We start from the raw sequence: 23,351 nt of genomic DNA on the forward strand, positions 1-23,351 counted from the left end.
ATCCTTCTTTTGATTTATATAGTTCCTGATTGCCATTTACTCCTGATATCTTCCTTATTTTTGGCAATTTCAGCTGCTTGCGTTTTCCCAATATTAAACCTCTTTTGACGAACTGAAACACTTTCTCTGTCTAATACGTTAACAACTTCCATCTTTTCCTTTAACGAGAGCATCCTTTTTTTGGTGCCATTTTACAGTTACAATAATAAAATATCTCAATCAACTACGAATTTGCCTGAACTGAAGATCAACCACAAGATTACATACTGGCTAGCCAACGAAATGCGTAAATGGGGAATCACCAAATTTGATGTATGTAGATATGTGCATTGCAATAAGCGGAACTAAAAATCGTCCGGGTATTAGAGTTTCGCATCCGCTTATGGGAGATTTTTTGATCACATACAAAAAAATCTAGTGTCCGCGTCCGTTTATAAGAGCGTCCGCTTATCGGAATGCATTTAACATTGAAAATGATATGCTGAAATTCGGTTCCAGGAACTTTGTCCGGTTAAAAGAGATGTCCGCTTATAGGAGCTGTCCGCAAAGAGAGCTTTCACTGTAAATGTAATACCGTAGAAAGATGATACAGAAGAAATGTAAATATGTGAACTTATCATTTCTTGCAAGCTATTTAACAATTCTGGGACGCTCTGTATATCATTCTAGTAACAAACCTTTATAAACACATTCCCAGATATTTCTGATTGAGATTGATTGTTGAAAATGTGTATTATTTTAATTTTTTTAATAACTTACCAGCCAGATTCTGCTAAAGCTACATCAGCAAATTCGACAATCCTTTTAGAAAGCTGATCTGCAGCGACAAAAATAGCATCAGTAGCTGAGCCTGAGTTTATAAACATAAAGGTACCATTCTTGCAGGTTTCCCAGAATGTTCTCACGTAAGCTTCTTCCTCGCTGACTCGACAAAGTAAAGGTAAAATGGTAATGAATGAAGCGACTACTATTCCCGCGTAAAAGTAGTCTGGAGTTGAAGGGGTTGCTTCAACTTTGCTGATAATTATGGAGCTGATGTCGAGCATTGAAAGATCGGCTTTTTTAATTTCATCTCTTTCGTAGATGGTGCAACTTGCTATTGGGAAAAAGAACTGTAAAAGTTATTTATTTATTCACTCTTCTGAGTGTGAGTGTGAGCTGAGATTAAAATCTGAAAATAACCAAGTAACTAGAAAAGTAAATACTAAAACTAATATTCAAAAGGCTTCTCTTCCTCAGATAGGGAAGGCTAAAACCAAAATCGGAAAATATGATACAACCATTTTTTTTTATGATTATTACAAAATATATACATTTCAATATAGTTTTTGATAAAGGAATAGTTTCATTCCATGTTCTTTCCTTTTCTTATTTCGGAATGAGCACCTGTGGTACTATTTAGGAATCATGCATCAAAACATGAATTAAGATATCTAGAACCGTACCCATTTTGATATAGGTATTTTTTGACGAAAATAAAACGTCAATAAAAAATATTCTTATGAACATATTAAATACCGGTTCAGCTATATTGGGTGAAAAAAATCAATGCATTAATATGCAATAGAAAATTGTCAAAGCCTTAAGTTTAACAGAACGCTAATGCAACCTCAATTTAGGTCGAACTCCAGTTAGTAGAGGCGGAAGAAGAAGAAACTCTACGAAATCTTCCCCTTTTTAACTATCGCGACTTAAGAATGGTTTTTGATTTTATTTGACCTAAAATGGTTGGACTTGTATATTGAACTTACAGCTATACAAATAAAACTAAAAAGACCAAATGTGGAATGATTCACCGAAAAACTAAAAATATATTTTTTATATCCGTCTATTCCGAACCAGTTAATAATTTCATTTCATTACTTACAGTCATAACAATATAACTATAACCTAATTCGGAATGAAATACGGAAAAGCTAGAAATATATTTTTATGTCCGTCCATTCCGAAGTAGTTAATAGTTTTGCTTCATCATTAAAATGCAATGCAAGTCAATTGCCAATATCGACATTTTAATTAATTACTAACCAGGTAACAATTACCAAATTAAGAAGGGGAGCTTAGTTTATTAACCAGCAAAATAAAATATGTAGTAATTTTTCCGATATAGGAATATTAAAAATAGAGCATATATATAGTACTTTTGAAATTAATTTTTTAAGATAAGCTTAAATAAACAGAGTTCTTGTTTGTTTATTTTTAGTTCAACTATTTTAAATTGAACATTAACCGAGTAAATGTTTATAATTAATAGCTTCTTCCACATTTGATTGAATTTGAGCAAACTTTTCAAGTTATCTAGGTGAGCTTTAACACCTACGATTAGATTCAAAATACATTTCGGTTAATTTTAAACGTATTCAACAAAAATTCACAACAAATAAATATACTCTAATGAAAGGCGTATTTATTTTTTGTATATGATTTAACTTTACGTAAGATTTGTACCTTTCGGATATCTAAAGCAAAGTAATTGAAACGGGTCCTACAAACATTTTTGACAGTAATTTGACAAACTGTAATGTTTCAACAGTGTTACATTATAGTTTACTGTTTTTTTCAAATAGCTGTTTAATGGTTTTGTTCATAAATATTGATTATTAAATTAACTTAAGTTTATCTTAATTAACATTACAATTGGCATTATTCGTTTCAAAAAAATTTTAAGTTTTTAAGCAACCATAAATTAAAATAAATTATTTTTGAAAACCGATAATTACTTCATCTGAGTCAAATGCAAAAGTAGCTAGTTTTGATGCTAGTAGTTATTTGAAAACTGATATTATCAGTTATATTTATTTGTTTTAACTTTGAACTTCATAACATAATACCTTCCTATTCTAACAATAATTAAAAAACCGATTAGAAACATGTTCTACTCGCGATATGCGTAACAAATTCCCGTTTGAAAACTGCAAAAAATATATTTATGGTTTTGTGTAGGAAGAAAAGTCGTAAGAATCTTTTTAATTTTTTTTTCATAAATTGCTAAAGCCTTCGCATAATATTTTTTACTTAATGTTTTTGAAATTTGTACAGTTTGTCTCCTCAATAGCCCAAATCTAAACTGAAATCCGTAGCATATGACTTTTGGAACAGACAGACCGTTTTAAAGGTCTTGATATTTTGCCGTTTTTACCTTTTTAATTTGGTTAATTCATGGCCAAGTAACTTTTATTTGAATATTCAGATTTAAGGGTTTGTTTTAAGATAACTAAGTTTAAAAGTTTTTATATTTAATAACTAAGTTTTAAAGTTGCTGTGTTAATTTTAAAAATTATTTGCTTCTTGGACGAAAGAATTGAAATGGTATTATTAAATTACGGAGGGCTTCATGGAGAATAGCCACGGTTTTTAAATGCCGTTCTAAACAAAACGTATCATATGTTTATATAACTGCTGATTCCAGAAGTAATGCTAAATATACCAGAAATAAAAATTAGAGTCCTGAATTTTGTAACAAAGCAAGTTTATTCCTTTAATAAGAAAAGTCTCCAAAATTGAAACTATGATTCTAATAGAGTCTATTCAAAAAATTAACAAGTTTAGGCAGTACAAAATGTAAATTCTAAAGTTACAAATAGATCGTAGAATGCAGTTCTGGGCATCCAAGTATACACTTTTTTTTCAAATAAAAAAATTTATAAACAAAACTGTCAGTATGGCTCTGAAGAAAGCCCTCATTAGTGTAGACAGTACCAGTGCAGCATTCGCACGGAAGTGACTTAATAACTGCATACTTAACGGTGGATCAGAAACTTAAAAATGATCACTACATACAGAACGATTAGAGTTTAACTATAAGTTTGAAGCTTGTTATACTACTGTTTGAAGATATATAGACTTATTATTACTGTAGCGTTTTTTATCACCTCCTCAACTGGTTTCATCTTAAAGGCTCTTTTTACTGAATTTTTAAAACATTTTTGTGAAATACATGGTAATCTCGTATCCTTTCGTAATCCTTGTCTTACCGGAGGGATTTTCCACAACTCAATATTATCCAGTTATAACAGAATATCCAGTTTTGTATTTTTGCTTACCGATGGTTGTTTTTGTCTAGGGATACTTAATTTTACTCACAGTACTTTGACTCAGTGGGGTCAAATCAGGATAAGTTTCTCGAAATGGTGCCACAACTTCAGTTTGAGCTCGCATCCGGTTTCCAAGCCCACTCATCATTCGGATTTCGATTTTTAAACTTTCTATTAAGTACGGCATTTTGGCGTAAGTAAATACTCACGAATAAATACTGGGTTCTTACTTTAACAAAGAACACTTTTCTATTAATACCTACTTATTCTTTAATTCGATTTATCTCACATAACCCTGTCTATCGGTGCGTTTTAATATTAAACAAAAATTTGAATTATTGTATTCACGTGCTCATGTCCGGTAGCGTGTACATAATTTCGGGGCATTTAGGTAATTTTATAGCGATTCACCTTCTGAATATAAACAAAATATGCATTTATAGATTTCTAAACGGGGAAGTCTTTATCTCCGAGAAAAAATGCATGTAGATTTATCGAGAGTCAAAATAATAATAAATCTTTTTTTTTGACCTTATAACGGGTAATTTTTAATTTTTATTTATTGAACCTATATGTTTTTTGTGATTTTCTGCATCTGAGGATAGCTATTTACACAGCCGAAATGCATAATACATTTAACTAAATGATCTACATGCATTTTTTCTTGGGGATAAAGACTTCCCCATTTAGAAATCTATATATACGCATTTTCCTACAAAATATGGACCTCTATTCAACTAAAATATGCATTTAATGCCGGGATATTTTGTTTCTTATTTTCATACCTAAAAGTACTCTTTTTTTCAAAGAAGAAGTAAGGACCAATCAAATAACCATTTACAATCCCACACCATGCTATAAGCCTCCAGCGATGTTCATGTCCTTTTTTTGTCGGTGATGAAAATGATCAATCCAACTTGATAATTGACCTCAAGGTCAAGATGGTAAGATTATTTAAACATTCTTGATTTATCCACACGCTTAAGTGTTTTGAAATTTTTATTTCAAATAAAAACATTAACAACGAAGTAGAAAGCAGTTTTTTTGTACTGTGACTTTAATTTGACCATTCAAGGTTGTGAAAGTTTGAAATATCATGTTAAACCTAAAATTTCCCGCATCCGCAACAAAAGATAAGATTTTTTCGCATCCGCAACAAAAGATAAAAGCTCCCATTTAAAAAAAATTACTCTAAGCTTGACAAAATACCTCAATGTCAAAACGATCTCCACAGAATCATGTCTCCCGCTATCCTGAACAACTTTGGTCTCAAACCTTTTTCTGTATCTCGCTTACTTTCGGAGCAATTTGGATGCATATGTTAAAATGGCTCACCCGATATACTTAACTTTAAAATTAAAATAAAATAAACATAATAAAATTAAAATAAACATATTAAATTTCCTGTTAAAAAAATCTCTGTTTACCTCCATAAACATCATTTTTGAATAAGAAAGTAATACTATGTTTAATGGCAAAACTTACCCTTAACGGAAGGAGGCGTAAGAAACGCATTAGCATCTCCATCAACAACGAAACAATCTGAACAGCGGTCTGCTGGTGCTGCATCAGACACGTCGTCTAAATCGCTACTACAATCCTCACTATTTGTAGTGACCCCTAGAAGAGAAAAAAGACCGGAGATTTAGGAGGTTTCTTTGAGTCTTGTGCTTAACCGTCCAATAATTATTTTAAAAATTTAGTCCTCTAAAAAACAAATTGTTTACTATCAAAAAACCAATCTAAAAACTTGATTATTATTTGTTTTTCGACAAATTGTTCTTTAATCATTTTTAAAAATTAATTAAATAATTACCAGCAGTCCAATCACGGGGTGACGAAAGAGCCTCGTTTTCTGTATCACAAGTGCTGTCCACGGCCGACGTTACTGCTATGGTCGGCAACTCTTGAGCTGCAACTCTTCGTTTGGACTAAATATCAACAAAAGTTGTAAATAATTGAAAAATAAATACAACCAAATACTTACAATGCTTTTTTTGGAGAATTTGCTATATACCTCGTCACCCTCACTGTCGGAGTCCGTACAACAAGCCGACTTTACACTACCTTTTAATTGTTTTACCCAGTTCTTGCATTTTAGGCAAGATGGACAGTTCGAAGCTTCTTCACCCTCTAAGCCTTGATCTTGGCTACCTTTTAAACAAAAAAATTAATTAAAAAAAAAATTAAAAAATTCAAATTTTGGTGTACCAAACTACCAAGTACCCAAAATTGCAGCAAGGAATACATATGGGCCTGGCTAACTGATGTCTTGGGTGCGGAAGTCAATGTGTTAACTTGTAATAAACAGGTCTAAGTCACAAGTTAAAAAGAGAACGATTGCGCTTTCCCTATTTTCACCTGCACTGTCCTAAATAGAATTCAATCCAAATTGAACGTAAGGAAGGCTCGCAGGCGTGAAAAATCGTTCGCGCGTCATATGGATCCAGAGTAGTGTCACGTACGGTATTAATTCATGGCGCACGCTAAGATTTTGTTTATTTACTTTAGAATTTTACCGCTAACATATTAAATATTAAAAGGATATCTAAGAAATTAATATCTATTGCCATGAACAAAATACTAATTTTCGTAAATTATATTTAAGAGCTGAAAGTGTAGAGAAATAAATTATATGGGGACGATTAGGAGAATTAGGAAGGTGTTTTATCATCTCGTGTATCCAAGCTCAATAAGGAAATATTTTGGAACGTAATTTAAAAAACGTAAATTGAAACGGATAAAAAGTAACTCACAAAGCGTAATTTGATTACTGACTACACTGTACATGTACTAAATCGAAACAAGAGACGAACAGTTAGTACCTATATAAGCACTCTAGGTACTTTTGGATACAAATATCTTATAAATTACTTTACTAGAGTTTCTTTCTTATTAATAACACAAATGCAGTCATATTAAAGAGTAGCATATCAGATGTTAATCCATAATGTTAAATCTAGAAATTAAATCCATTAATAAAGAAAAACGTCATCATATGTTACGATTTAACAGCATTATAAATAAACTAAAACTAATAACAGCATTAGAAAAAGAAAAATGGCAAAATGTTTTATCATGTACTGACCCAAACGAGATTGCAGTTAAATTTGTATCAGATCTTAAAAAACATATACAAAATTGTTTAACAAGCCAAAGAATTAAATCATAATTAGGATGTATAAAGACCTAGATAAATATTGTAACATGAATTAGGCAAAGATATAACCGAAAACAACAACAAATGATATTTCACTTAATAGTTTAATACTGCCACAATCTTAAAAAGCTTTGGCAAACTGTAAGAGAGATGATAAATCAAAAGCCACAGCACATTAGTGCCTTAGTGGCGTGCCCTTAGAGCACTAATGGGCGATGATGGTAAACACCTTTCAGACCCACTTGAGGTGGCTAATAAATTTAATAAATTTTCCAGTACTATAGGTGCATTTGCTAGTAAAATTGATGTTTCGAATGTTGGGGTGAATGATAATTGGGGTAATATAGTTAGGAAAATGAATTAACTCAAATCAATTTTTTTTTAAGTCAATCACTGAGAGGGGAAAATGGGATTTCTGAAGGTATTGTTAAATGCAACCATAGATCTTTACATGAATCTCTTAGGTATCTTCTAGGTAGCATTTTCAGTACTGAAGTTTACCCAGATATATTCCAATTCTTGGGACAAAGGACGATTTAGCCGAGGTGCTACTTATATTCTTCTTAATAAAATTAGAGAAAAAAGGTATTAGGCGAATTCCCTTGATTCTGTTTAAGTCATATCTCACTGACCCCAAGCAAGTTGTGAAAATGGAAAATATTATCAACAGCTGCAAAAGATTGAGTTCAGTGTTCCACAGGGAACTGCTAGATCTGATCCTGTTCCTTATTTATATCAACACATTAACAAGTGTAACCACAAAAAGCTAAATCATTTGCTTTGCAGATGATACTGTACTATTCGTCAGAGCCTGAACATTGGATGATACATTTGGGGAGTATGAGGGAGGAACTATAATATAACTATATAATTTTCTTACAAATTTTGCTAGTAAGTTATTAGTAAATAAAAGTAGTAATTAGTAAGTAATAAATAAAATTAGTAATTAAATTTAGCTAAGTAATTATTAACTTTATTTAAAACATATAAAGTACATTTAGTGGAAAATAACATCATTATGTCGAGATGTCAATGCCCATTTCGCCGCTGCTACTTTTCCAAGCGATGCCTTAGATTTTCCATTATACTTGTGCGTAATTCAAGAGTAATGACTCAATTTCTTGCTAAATGTGATTTTTAAGCTGTATCAAATTTGTTGGGGCGTGTTATAAACTCTTCTTTTTAGATAGTCTCCAAAAAAAAAATATTTTGGAGCAAAGTCAGAACCTCTTGAGGCCAGTTAATATCGCCTCTTTTTGATATCAGTTTATTTGGGAACAGTGCTCTTACAGATCCAATAGCAGTATTTGATGTATGGCCAGTAGTCTTTTCTTACTAAAACCACCACTGCTCATTTAAGCCATCGACAGAATTTACCATTACTATTTGAGCATCGTTTCTTCAAAAAAGTATGAGCCTATTATGACCCTGGAAGAAATTGTTACCCAAATAGTAACTTTAGGACTATGTAATAGAGATTAATGTTTTTCTCTGTCTTGTCAGAGTTTATAAAATTATAATACTGTGAACGATATAAAATTGTTCACAAAATGGATACTGAAGACGATTACGAATTCCTTTAGGTAAATCTTAATAAAGTTGAGAATTGGTGCAAAGTCAATAGACTATATTTAAATGTTAATAAATGCTCTATTCTCTCATTTTGTGGAAAACTGTTCTGGGAATTACTTATAATGCGAAATTAAGTTTCGCCAAGCATGTAGTAAAAATAGTTTCTGTTTCTGCCAAATTGATGGGTTTTATTTATCGAAACTGTCGGCATTTTGAAAATATTAATACTTTAAAACTACTTTTCTTCTCTTACATACGATCAAAATTAGAATACGGACCTCTAATTTGGTACCCAATTTATGTATTATTTATATATTATTTATCTGATACATGATATTGAGCGTATTCAGCGCAAGTTTATGAATTATCTCTGGTTTAGAGAGGAAGGTGTCTTTCCGGCAAGAGGTTTGAATAGTCAATTATACTTAAATAAATTTAATATTATACCTTAAGCAAAAAGAATAGAAATTCTTTCCATAAAATTCTTATATAACCTTATTCATAACAATATTGACTGTCCCACCCTGTTGGCTGGATTAAATTTTCGGATAGCAAGAATAAACTCTAGGCATTTTAGATTATTTTATGTAAATCCCGCTAGGACTAATATTTTGTTTAAATCCCTTATTAATTTAATGTGTCAGAATTATATTAATAATAATTTACATGAACTGATTTGTATCAGATCTTAAAAAACATATACAAAATTGTTTAACGAACCAAAGAATTAAATCATAATTAAGATATATAAAGACCTAGATAAATATTGTAACATAAATTAGGCAAAGATATAACCGAAAACAACAACAAATGTGTCAGAATTATATTAATGAACATAGAAAGTATAAAAGTAGATAGGTGATAAAGAGTCTTTCTACTATGTATATAGATATTCTGTTTAAGTTCATAGAATGTTAGGCATTTTTAAACTTATTTTGTTATTTTCTTTTTTCTTTTCTGCTTTGCATGTGCTGAAGTACCAACTTTTATTGTTTCTCTTTTTTTTTAAATCAAATTCTTTCCTGTAATTGGGTAACAAACCTGTTGGAAATAAATGCCTTTTTTTCTCATGGATTTTCTTCCGACCAATAACGACTATTTTGCTTATTGACGTATCCATGCAAATGACAATGTATCTCATCCGAGAAGAAAATTCTGACAAAGTTATAAAATCCTTCTAACATTTTGATGGGAAACATCAATCATATAGGATAATCTGTTCCATTTAATCCTTGCACGATCTGAATTTTAAAAGTAATTTATGTAACTGTGATTTATGTATAAGTGATTTATGTAACCGCAGAACCGTAGCATGTTTTCACACTGATCTGTGTGGATATTGGTCAACTGTATCACGAACATGGTCAATATTTTGATTAGTGCGCATATTTCGTAGGAGTCCAGGAGAGTAAATATTTTCAGCCGAACCTTTTTCTTCAAATTTATTTGTCCAGGATTTGATGAGATTTGTACTAGGTGCTTCATTTGTGAAGAACATAACGAGCACGAAGCCGAACTACGATGATTTGATTCATAAAATCTACGGACATAAAAGGCACGTTGTTGGGCACCAAACCGATTCATTATTGCATCTGTTAATTCTGACAATAAATTTCCAAGGATTGCTTTACCCATTGCAAAAAAATTTGCTATAAACAGGCTTAAAAGTTATGAATAAAATAAAAGTGCGTAACTGTCTGAGACCTTATATTTAAGGATATATTTTGAATAATGTATGACCTGCCAAAGTCATATCAATTTCTTAACCAAATAGGTTATAAATTTACTGTACACTGTGTCCCATTTTGGATGAGACTGCAGGGTATCTCTGTCATTTTTTAAGATAGAGCTTTGCGGTTTTCGCGACCCTGTGTCACTTTTTTGTAAAACTTTTAAAGCCACAAACAGAAATATTTAACTACTTTTGTTCCTGAAATACAGGGCGAAAACGAAAATGTTCACTTTTGGAGATGTTATTATTTCTCAGGCCCTGTATAAGATCGAATAAAAATGAAAACTGCTTATAATAGATATTTTTACATAAAAGTCAGTGGCGTATTTAATTTTTTTCCCAATGCACTGTTTTTAGGATTGGGCACAAACTTGGTATTTTTTAAATGGAACACCCTGTATATTTTAACGTCAAATTTTTGCATTTTTTTTTCTGAATACATTGATCTATCACAACCTAATCTTTGATAAATTTTAGCTCAAAGAATTAGAAAAATCCATATTTATGTTTATTTTTTTAATAGTAGGCCATGAATTCTTTGACACATGTATAAAAAAGTTTTGTTTATTGCATTCATGGAAACTAAGTCACAAACAGACTCAATACATATCAATAATGATGGCTGACGGTGAAAATATGGAATTCCAAAATTTTGAAAAGTATGATATTATAAAATGTTTAAACCTTTCTAACGAAAATGTCGAAGCGGCGCAGCAATTATATTTAAATAGGTAAAGCTCTAGCTTATTTTATTTTGTTACAAAATTCAAAAAATAAAAAAGATCTTATTAGGTTTCCAGAAAGACGTCAGCCATCTCGGGCTACGGTATTCCGGTTAAAATCTAATCTTTTAAATTATGGCTGCTATTCAAAACCTAGGCAACCCCATGTTGATAGAAATGAAGCTGGCGAAATTAATGTTTTAGCGTGTGTGGAAGCAAGACCCCAAATTTCAAAATGAAGATCCGGATTTTGTAAAAAAGGTAATATGGTCTGACGAATCCCATATAAGCAGTAGTGGCATATTTAATAGGCAAAATACCAGACATTGGTATCAAGAAAACCAACATATTACTTTTGAACGACAGCAACAAGGCCGATTTGGTTTTAGTGTTTCCTGTTTTGTATTGGGCGCTAAAATTGTATATACAATTTTTGAGGGTAGCTTAACTGCCCAACGATATCTAAATATATTGCAAAATAATTTGCCAGCGCTGCTGGAGGACATACCTTTAGCCCAGCGACATCAAATATATTTCCAGCAAGATGGAGCGCCCGCTCATAATTCAAGGATAGTTAGAGAATATTTAAGTGCCCATTTTGATAGACGTTGGATTGGCACACACGGGCCAATCAGATGGCCCCCGAGTTCACCCGACTTAAGTGTTTTGGACTTTTTTGTATGGTCGTACTTAAAAAATAAAATTTATGCAAATCGGCATAATAATATAAATGAACTCCGAGCGACAACTGAAGAAGCATTCATAAACTTACAAAGGCAACCCTTTATAATTTTAAATGCCTTAAGACGAATACAGACTGTATGTGGTTTTTGTATAAGACAAAATGGACAGCAGTTTGAACAGTTTTATTAAATTTATATTTGTTGTTTTTTTTTTGGTTTTTGTAATTAATTTTCTAATTTGATTCTTGTAATTACTAATTAGTTTTTAATGTTAAACCTGGTCCGATATATTTTTTTTGTTTTTAACATTTTTATGTTTATATTAATATTTTAAGTTAATGTTTAAAATATAGTTAAATAAACAGGTTTAAATCACATGGCGTTTTAAAAAAGTAATAATTAAATGCATGTGTGTAAGAATTCATGGCCTACTATTAAAAACAAAAATAAATATGGATTTTTCTGATTTTTGAAGCTAAAATTTACTAAAGAATAGGTTGTGATAGATCAATGTATTCAGAAAAAAAATGCAAAAATTTGACGTTAAAATATACAGGGTGTTCCATTTAAAAAATACCAAGTTTGTACCCAATCTTAAAAACAGTGCATTAGAAAAAAAAAAATTAAATACGCCACTGACTTTTATGTAAAAATATCTATTATAAGCAGTTTTCATTTTTATTCTATCTTATACAGGGCCTGAGAAATAATAACATCTCCAAAAGTGAACATTTTCGTTTTCACCCTGTATTTCAGGAACAAAAGTAGTTAGAATATTTCTGTTTGTGGCTTTAAAAGTTTTACAAAAAAGTGATACAGGGTCGCGAAAACCGCAAAGCTCTATCTTAAAAAATGACAGAGATACCCTGCAGTCTCATCCAAAATGGGACACAGTGTACAAGTCTACAAATTAAGACATGCAGTTTCGTATTCTTTAATAAGGATATCTTATAAGGCCCCTGAGGTGGGACTCTGTAACGCAAATAGCGATAGATAAACTTTTTATTCTCTATCTCTACGGTATTTCGTACTCTAACGCCGTTCGGGCTTTTTCGTTACAGAAAAGGACCTTTCTATTGTAAAGATATTATTTTTTCCTTTTTTAGCGTGTATTGTGGGAAAGAATAAACTATTGGCTTAATTATTTGGATTTGGCACCGACTCCCCGTCCGTACGCCGTAAACGGGGAAATTTTATTAGGAGGGAGAAAAAATTTTACGTGCGATGGACGGGATTACGTGAGATGAGACTACCTGATATTTTTAAGTGTTATGTCATGATTTATTTTCAGTTTTTCTTTTTTTATTTATATTTGTATTCTGTGATTTAGGGTAAAAGGAAAAGGAGAAATCAAATTATTTTACTAGGTAAGTACTCATCCATTCCCTCAAGTAAATAATATCCTATGTAAAATTACACCTTGCAATTGTAAATCATTATAGATAAAAAGTGGGTATACATCATAATATTATTTCTGGTAATCCGATTTTCTAACTCGTTAATTAAAAATCTTTGCACAGGAAGCATTTTAAAGTTTTAAGTGCCTGAACTAAGCGTTTTAGGCGCTAGACCCAATGAAAATTAATGTAAAACAGTAAAACAAAGCCACAAACTAAGTTCTAAGTTTCACATCACAACAAACTTTTGACATAAGCAAAATTTAAAAAAATTCAAAATGTCAATATTGTCAATGTCATTTTCTTCTTCTTGTATTCACAGCTGGACTATGGTCAATTGTCTGATGTTTTTAGAAAAGATAATTATCGAATTCTCTATGCCCGAGCAACAACGAAGTTTATAAGGAAATGTTTATAGAGTGCCAAGGCATTAAGCGATCTTTTTCTCTTCGCTTCCTTCTCTAAATAGAGAAAATGTACAGAGTCCCATGCCTGTTGACTTATGGCATAACAGTTTAGGTTGCTGCTTGTAAAATGTTTTTATCGCCGCTCCTCGTTAAAAATCTAATATATCCATGCGCAATTTTATTTAGAGAAACTAATTTGTTAAATATACGACAATTGTAAATAAGAAATATCATTGGATATAAATTTAAAAATAAAAAAATTGGTAATGTTTGCCATCACCTTGTTGGAATAATGAGAATGGAATGCTTAGAACTCCCTATTTTTTTTTTTTGCAACCCAAAGGTATATTTTATTGATTTTGTCTAAAATTTTTAACATACTCCCATATGAAATTAAGTGTGCAGATAGTTTCAATAAAATTAAAGGCAAACTTTACTGGTTAAGTTATAATTTTAAGAATATCTACCACCAAATAATTTGTTTTACTAGTGTAAAATGATAGCATATTAAATTAAACTATAATCTGAAATTCCTATTGTATTTTTTTCTGCCTTTATCTAATGTTGTAGGTATCTATTCTAGGTCTTTATTCTCAAATTTTTAGATCTATCCTATCCTATAGTTCTTACATTTTATAATTTTGTTTATTCATATTTTTATATAGTTTAGAGTTGCTTTTAGTATGCTCTAAAATGTTAAAAATTTCTTCAATGTGCTCATACAGATTTTTAGTCTATTGTGGCTGAGAACTTTGAATAGTGTATATTTATTCAGCAAGTTATATTAGGAAATCAATATATTTATTATTTAATAGGTTAAATTAACAACTTATTTAATTACATGCTTTTTAAATAACCAGAATAAAATATTATTTACTTTATTATTTTTTTAGAAATCAGGTTTTGATTTCTACCTCAGGGCTAATAAAACCTTAAGATCACGGTTGTATTTCGAAACACAATTGCAATTAAGATCATGGATCCAAAACGAAAACGTGATTTAAGCTTCGCAAGGTAGCCGTGTAATAAATAATAACACCAGAGAATGAAGATAACAAATAACGCATAGACGCTCCGCTTAAAGAGGAATCAGTAAGCTATTGTCGTTCCCTCTATAACCTAGACCTTTGTCTATGATTATCTGTTGCATCTTAATGCATTTTAAGCACCCAAGAAACATTTGCCCAAGACGTATATTTGAGTACTTAGTACGTTACCTCTCTTACAGAGAACACAAGCAGGAGCAGGGCCGGAAGTAGTACTTGTAATGTTTTCAGTGATTTCTTCAATTAGTATCTTTTCAGTTGGTAAAGGTGGAGAACTTGCAGTTTTCTCTTTGAATTCTTTTGGTGTACTAGTATTACCTAAATTTAACACTATAATATTCTAAAATAAATGAATATAAGCTTTCTAAACACCTTACCTTCAATTGGCTGAACCAGTTCGTTAGACACAATGTCTTCCTCACTGGTTCTAGAGCCATTACCGACCAAACTTTCAAAACCGTCATCATCTACAGTTACTCTTCTAAACCAAGGCCTTAAGTTTAACCTGTAAATATGTTATTAGAGAATGTATATTAAAGACCAAAATGCACTTACCTATACTTTCGCCTAATAGCATAGGAACTGAAATGAAGATTGAATGGATTGTTCTTAGTGCTAAAACGTCTAGAAACCATAATTAAAACAATATTAAACTATCGGCAAATTCTCACCTTCTGTTTTTAATGTCAGATTTGATGTCATCTGCAAACTGCAGTTTTTTCCTTGTCCTTCTACGATTGTCTTGTTTATCAGGAATGGTAGCAACAATCTGAGAGTGAATTAGACTTAGGAGCCAGGCCATAATAACAGGTACGGCTACTTCCATACATGAAAGACCCTTGCAAGAAACAAATATTTAAATAAAGTAACAACGGGATATTCTTTATCTACCTCTGAACTTGAAGATGAGTACATATAAAACATAACAATGTTAAAAAATTGCATTGAGTATAGGAACAATAAAAATGTAAAAAATTTGACAGAAGTCTGGTGTATCCACCATTTGGCATAAAGCGGCATAAAAATGGATCTAACGGTCGCTAATCTTGTTACTTTTAAAATTCCATGCTGAGGTTTAGCTTTTGTAAATGAAGAACCTGTAATATTACTCTTAAATTTGGTCTATTATTATATATTATATTTACCTCTGACTAGATCTAAGTCAATTAAATCAGTATTAAGTTTTGCAGTACGCATTTGAACATGGTTTAAACCATAAAATCGTTGTTCTCTTTGTTCTATTCGTGTTTCCCATAACTGTTTGTCGTATGTGCCAATTTTTTGCTGGTACCTGAAAAAATATAATTAAGTAAGTTTAATTATACTTTAAGTCAAAAAACTCAACCCAAAACCAGTATTGACGAAATAGATTTATTACGCTTTCCTAAAGAAATAGGTTGTTGCTTTTTTTTCTTAATTATAAGAAAATCGCAATTTCAGTATTTTTTGAGTTTAGTTATATTTTTTTAGGATGTGCGATATGTCAAAAAAAGAAAATCTTGGATTACTAGAGAATAATAAATGCAATAAATCCCAGTGTCACAAATTAAAAAAAACAATTATATATGATACTCAAAAATCAGAGTTTTTTTGCTGTTTCAGTTTACTTTAGTATCAGTTTACGTTAAAATTAAACAATTAATGTTAAACAATCAAAAACACTAGTACCACAGTTCCAATTAAAAACATTCATAGTTATATCTTTTAAGTCATTGTTACATCTGATTCAATTATGTTTCAATTACTGCTTTTATCCATCTTACTCAAACAAATCAATTATGACCCATGTATATAAATTTGGTAATAGAAAGGAACTACTAACTACAATGAACTAAAATGCAAAGAAAAAAAATGTGAAAATTTAACTTTTTTTTCAATTTTCAAGTTTTACTAAAGACACATTTTTTTAACCTGTAAATAATATAATCAAATCGAGCTTGATGCTATTTTGTTTTCTGGTGGTTGCTAAACTGAAATGTATCAGTATAACAGGGTGCATGGTAAGTGCATAAGTAATAGCCTTAAATCCAATAATAGCTCTTAAACCCAATGTTTATGACTTTTAGTTCTTTGTTTGCAGTTTTGCGTTGCAAAAAATATTACCAGATTCATTCTTTTAACTGTCCCAATTTATATATTAATAAATGTAGGATTAAGAATATACATTACCTGCAAGCTTTTTTGAGTTAGAATCTCTAATAAGTTAAGCAAAGAGCCTTTTCAAACGAAAAAGAATAGGTATATTCTATAAACTTTAGCAATTAAGGGATATCCTTAATAAAATGCTTACTATTCTTAAATGTTCCCAGGTAGAATCTAACCAAAACCATATTATTATATGGGGTTGTACACACTCAAAAATTTTAGATATTCTTCAGATTTTGAATTCTTTTGAATTATCCTTAGATATCCTTCAAAAGATTTATATAGAAGTATTAGGTTTTAAAATTAAGAAATCTGTATTTAAATTGCGTGATAAACTATAAAATAGTCAACATTGAAATTATCAACCCAATATATACAACAAGATCTAATCAGAACAACTTGCCTGTGCCATATATATATGTTGAGAGAACCTCAATATTGTTTATGGCAATTTTGATTTTATAGATTATTTCATAAACTTGTCATAAATATTATAGAGCCTCATCAGAGGAAGATAAAATATGAAATAAATTTTAAGTTCTTGAATTTTAACCATAATCAATTTAGAATTATGTTTACAGTTAAGTCTCTAAATTTTAATCAATTTCAAACAATATTAGAGATTATTTAAATAACTTAATATGCACTACATGTGATAAGATATCTAGGGTAAACTAAAACAAACTAAGGTAATTTTAAGTTGAGGATGTAAAAAAAACATGCCATTAAACATGTAATTTTCAATCATGTAATAATAATAATATTTAATATAGGGTCCAGTTTTGAAAATGTAAACTTAAATACCAGATAGAAAACCTCAAAATAATATCAGTTTCTAATGTAAGCAATAATTAAAGAAATGCTTCATTACAAAGATACAGGGTGTCAAAGTTTGTATTAAAATATTTAACTACTTTAGATATTTAAATAAAATTTGGCACATTTAGATAGATAATAAAGATACATCTTTTTACACAAAAACTCTTATTTTACTTGCACCAATGACGTGCGTACGGAAACATCTTCACTCAATTTTATTGAAAAAAATTGCACACACTGATTTTATTTTGAATAAAAATTATTTCTGGAATCCTTGTTTAGTTTACAACAAAAAATTACTATTTTTTTAAATTTAATACATAATTTACTTAACAAAATTAAATTAATTAGGCAATTGAATGAATGAATGTTTTTGCATTTTATTATGATTTAGTTTAGTTTTTTCATATTTAGTTTTCTTGCATGTTAGGTATTTATTTTCAAAATAATTATTATTAACATTGTAATTAGTTGTCTATATTTAAGTATTAATCTAAACAGTGTTATCTTCTAACAACAAATATGCAGATAATCATTTTTGCTATGAACTTCGAATTGATCGAAATGCGGCAGCTGCAATTTCAAGAATTCCAGATGCTCGCGTTTTTATAAGAGTTCATCAGAATTTTTGGAACTTTGGCCTGCATGGTAATAATGAACAAAATCAATCATTTATTAATGTTGAATACCAAAAAGATTTACACAAGTCAAAAAAAATCAGTCAGTTACTATCCTTAAAATATTAAAATATACAATTAAACCTTTAATACTAAAAAACGTTAAAATATACTAAGCAGTTTTTCAAAATACACATAATAAGAATATAAGATACTAAACATTACCAATCAACAAACAGAAATTGGTCACCACTGAAAGAGATATTTTCTGTGAGAAACTGTATGTGGTCATATAAGGGATTTCTTAAGAGCATTTGAAAACAGAAACCATCGAACTAATAATCTATAGTTCATACTTTTAATAATAATCCAAGGTTTAGCTCTTGCAAACCAGCTCAGCATGTTTAGGTAACTAGGTCTAAAATGCTATAAACACTGCATGATGACCACAGCATGCATATTACCTACAGCCAGTTCAGGATTCGCATCCAGTGATGCAGATTCTTTGAATGGATGAGTCCTCTTTTATGAGATGTGGCATAACAAATTACCATAATATCTATATTTGGGCATATTAAAATCCTAGAGAAATTCGGCCAAGACAATATTAAAATGAATTTTTGGTAAACTTGTTGTTAGGTGTTAATGGTAATGTTTAGGGTCCACATTTCCTGCCAAGATTTAACTTGAAACTGTTTGTGGAGTTTCTTAATAACAAAAAGAAACATATCATCCATTTTTTCTCTAAGAGACCAAGCGAAAACAAAAGTAAAAACACAAAGTCACAGTCTCATCAAATCCATATAATTTTATTTTGTTTTTTTTTAGGGCAATCGGGGAGAAAAATTTCCACCAGAGTAAAGGAACATACAAGTTTGGTGGACAGGTATAGGGATACTGACATGATCGAAACTAAATCGGTGTTTGCAAATCATTTATTGGCTTCCTCACATGGTTTTTCTTTAACTCATGGAGCGGTGAGTCCAGTTTTTTGCCTTTTGAGCATGAGTGCTAAAAAGGCAAAAAACTGGACTTGTTAGAAAAAATGGAAATAACTAAAGCTAAGAAGAGCCTTGTCCTTGTGTGTGTGTTATATTTTCACGTTTGAACCTCACCTCATTTATAACAACCTCTCCTAAAAAGTCTTTTCTTCTTTTTTTGATTTTAGATATTTTTAGTTTTTATTGTTAAGATTGTTTACTTATATTCACACATATTAGTATAGTTCGGACTGTTCTCCATTTTTGATCATGTTACTTGGTGGCCTATGGGTTAGACGCGCGCCTGTGAATCTGAAGGTTGCTGGATCATTCCCCACAGGTGACATTTTACATTTTTACTTTTTTATTTTTTTAAGCATATATTTTTATCTATGGTGGGAATTGTTAAGGATTTTATGAGACCGACTTTGTGTTTTTACCTTTGTTTTGTCTTAATAACAAAGTTTCAAAAAAAGTGTTTGTAACTCCTAAATTTACAAGAAATATTATATATATATAATAAATTTATAAGAAATTTATAAGGAATATTTAATTTTAAGATTTAGCAGAGCCTGCAACGAGATGTGGCAAAATTTCATTTTGAGCAATTTTTTATTTAACTTTGTTTCATTTTGTTGTTGTTGTTGAAAGTTACTAGTTTAAATTTTTCATTTTGGTTTTTGCTTAATTTATTTTTTTTGAAATCAGTATGTATTTTCAATTTTTTTTTGTGGCAAACGCCATGTTAAACAAAAAAGACTTTAAGGTAACTTTTTCTTGTAAACTTAATCAGGATTCTAGAAATCATTTTTGATACTAGAGAAGCCTGTAATAATCCATTTTCTTTGCATTGAATTATTTTTTTACATGTTTCAGTACGGATTATCATTGAGGAGGCTGTATCCAGATGTCCATTTTTATGTTTTATATTTTGCGGTCTGACTTGGTTACCTGCATTTATGTGCTGATTCTGTATGGAAATTTGTTTTCTTTAGGTGTTCTGCTTATTATACCTTACATGAATTGTATTTAGATATTAATGTGTAATAATTTAAATTTCTACTGTTTTATATATATTTCTGTCCATTAGACCTACATTTTGACTTGTACAAACACAGACTGTGTAATGTATTAATAAATATTTGATTTGATTTGATATGCATGCCACTGGTTAAAGTGAAATTATCTTTTTTTCATTAGAAAAATGTCTTGAAAATCTTTGCTAGCTATACAAATGTACCAATTTCATTGAAATATCTAAAGTAGTTTTGAAAATATAATTAAATCAAAAAATTTTTTTTGGCCAATAGCTTATCTCCAATAAATACTAGGCTAGTCATCTGTAACCCTTTGCTTAATGGTTCACAGTCTGCTGATTTATTTTTTTCAAAACAGAAAGAGTTGAAGTGTTGCATTGAGGCATATCACTTACATGCCTGAGGTGTCTGTGAGAAATGGATATTTTGTATGTAATATTTTTGAGATAATGTAAATACTATTTTTTGGTGTTTGTAAAGCTAAATAAATATTTTAATTAAAACTTTGATACCCTGTATCTTTGTAAAGAAGTATTTTTCAAATATAGTTTACAATACATGCTAATATTATTTTGAGGCTGCTGTATCTGCCATTTAAGTTTCTCCTTTTAAAACTAACTATGCTATATAACCATATATTATTAAAAGTTTGTTCATTGTGGGAACATTATTTTGGAATTAAAAATTAAATTAAAAGCTTTAAGAGTAAAATAATATTTTCAAATAAAGAATTTAAATATTATATACTTTCACTTACACATTTACATATTATTTCTAAAATATTTACATTATGCATACATGCATTACTTTGACAAAAAAATTATCAGTACTTTTTTGCACAAATCTACTTCTTAAGTACTGCATGATGAGAGTACTTAGGAAGTTAGTACTTAATTAAAAGTTCTTTGGCAACAAGAGAACTAGTCACATCCTAATAAATAAAAGTTATTATAAGCAGGAAGACTCTAGAAACCTTGTCTATGCTAGGAATAACATTTGAATTCCTTTTATTAAGGATTTATTTTCTTAATCTCATTCTAGGATTTTACTAATTATTAATTAATTTACTCTTTTTGTTCGTTTTCAATAGGTCAGTTTTCTAAGCGCCTTAGCAATAATAATCATAATAACAAAGATTAGGGTAAACATAAACAACTATCATACCAAACAAATAGCTCCTCAATGCCCATTTATGCTAAATTATAAAATGATTTTTTCAACTGGTATTTTTTGTAATTACGACGTTCACGACTAGCAGGTATCAAAGATTTAACACAAACGACGTCAAAAGTAAATTTAAACTAAAAACCAATGTAAATTTGAAATTTAAAATCAAATTTAAAAAAATGTTAATTATAAATAAACGAGAAACGAGAGAATAAGGATTTCATTGTCATTTGGATCAGCTGATGGCGATTCGTCAGATTTATTGACGGATATTATATGTCTAAGGGTGCATTTTCATTTGTATTAGCGTATTCGGTATTTATTTGTTGGGCTGATTTTAATGGCCTTCGGTAAAGTACAACTCTATAGCAGTGAGTAAGCTCGGTCACCATATTGGACCAAGCCGATGAAGGGAGTTGGACTGTAAGTTGTTTTATGTATATAAAATATATAACAACGAGTTTGTTACGTTATGATTGTTGCCGTTTCTCGCATCCTAGGTTCCAACGATTTGGTGATTTTCAACGATTTTTTCGGTCTACCCCTTTTTTACAGGTTTTTTTGCTACGGTTGGTGCAAACCCAATGTAGCATTCTAACTTTTCTGGTTAATTGGTAACATCTATCCCAGCAATGCTTTCTATGATACTTTTTATATTCTAATTTTTGTGTTTCGAGTGATGTGGTTATTCCAGAGAATACCATTTAATTAACCTATTTCTGAATTACCTTCCAAATCTAATTGCTATTTCCTTTGTGTTCCGATCCTCCGTTGTAATGCTTACACCAAGATATGTATAGCTGTCAGTATTTTCGATTTGTGTGTCTTAGTTTCAAATACCATCCTGTGGTAGGAGGTGACTACCACTACATGCTCTATTTTTAGTGGGCTGATTGATAAACCTCTTAGTGCATTTTTCGTATTTTCCGTAACAATGTAGTGGATATCATCCTGATCTCCTGCAAGTATTACTTGGTCATCCTCAAAATGCAAGCTGTACAGTTTATCTCCAATTGGATATAGATTCCTTCATAGACTCAAATTTTTTTCGAGGTTTCCAAAATATGTATACAGGGTGTCATTGAAATAGTGTAAAAAAGTTCGGAGAGGGGTAGTACTCCTAAAAATAGTTAAAAAAAAATCCTATAAGTATAGGGCGTAAAATGCATATTAGGGGAACTAAAAGAATGAATTAAAAAAATTGTTTTTTTTAAATTATAGGCTAAAAAACAAAATAAGATTTCAAAAAAATCCTCTGTCATAAATTTTAACCCTAAATGCAATGGTGATACTGAAAAAGTATTTGGAAAACCGGAAAGAGTTTTTGCAAGGGTTATTTCGTGAATAACTTTTTTGAGGTTATTTTTTTTGCAACGTGGGTTAATTTTTTTAGGTTAGATGGAAGAACAGGCATTTAGATATCTGATTCTTTGTCGCTGAATTTCGCCTTTAAACTATTAACTTTGTAATTGTATATTTTTTGCTAGATAAAAAGACCTTATTATTATTATATACCCATTATTATTATTATAATTTTTTGAAAACTTCCTTCCAAACGTTAACTGAGAATCGAATTTGCTGTCGACTTTCTACAACACGATGGCTTAGAACCATAGTGACGTAACTACAAAAAATACAATTTTGAATAAAGCAAAAAATAGCATTTCAAAACAATATTGTAGCTAACTATTTAATATTGAATAATAGCATATCAATCAAAAGCATTTTTTCTTATGAAGTAACATTATAATAAATAGAATTAACAGTAAAATGTGTGTTTTCTTTTTTTTTTTAAATTTGTATAGGTTTTTGTTACTCCTATAAGTAGTTACG

The 23,351-nt window shown here is 30.2% G+C and overlaps 1 protein-coding gene across 1 annotated transcript in view; it reads right to left on the bottom strand.

Annotated features, from left to right (window-relative positions):
* The window catches only part of LOC126736897 (protein phtf), a 31,356-nt gene extending 9,615 nt beyond the window's left edge, over positions 1-21,741 (bottom strand). The window contains exons 1-11 of the mRNA XM_050441523.1: positions 21,516-21,741; positions 15,899-16,044; positions 15,645-15,850; positions 15,425-15,591; positions 15,309-15,377; positions 15,131-15,258; positions 14,925-15,083; positions 6,022-6,188; positions 5,851-5,965; positions 5,520-5,654; positions 760-1,096 (exon numbers count right to left, since the gene is read on the bottom strand). Coding sequence (XP_050297480.1) covers positions 760-1,096; positions 5,520-5,654; positions 5,851-5,965; positions 6,022-6,188; positions 14,925-15,083; positions 15,131-15,258; positions 15,309-15,377; positions 15,425-15,591; positions 15,645-15,850; positions 15,899-16,044; positions 21,516-21,541 — 1,655 coding nt within the window. The 5' untranslated portion in view covers positions 21,542-21,741. The remainder of the gene's footprint in view (positions 1-759; positions 1,097-5,519; positions 5,655-5,850; positions 5,966-6,021; positions 6,189-14,924; positions 15,084-15,130; positions 15,259-15,308; positions 15,378-15,424; positions 15,592-15,644; positions 15,851-15,898; positions 16,045-21,515) is intronic.
* Between the last annotated feature and the right edge of the window lie 1,610 nt (positions 21,742-23,351).

The sequence above is a fragment of the Anthonomus grandis genome, chromosome 5 (assembly GCF_022605725.1).
Source record: "Anthonomus grandis grandis chromosome 5, icAntGran1.3, whole genome shotgun sequence".
Lineage (NCBI taxonomy): Eukaryota > Metazoa > Arthropoda > Insecta > Coleoptera > Curculionidae > Anthonomus > Anthonomus grandis.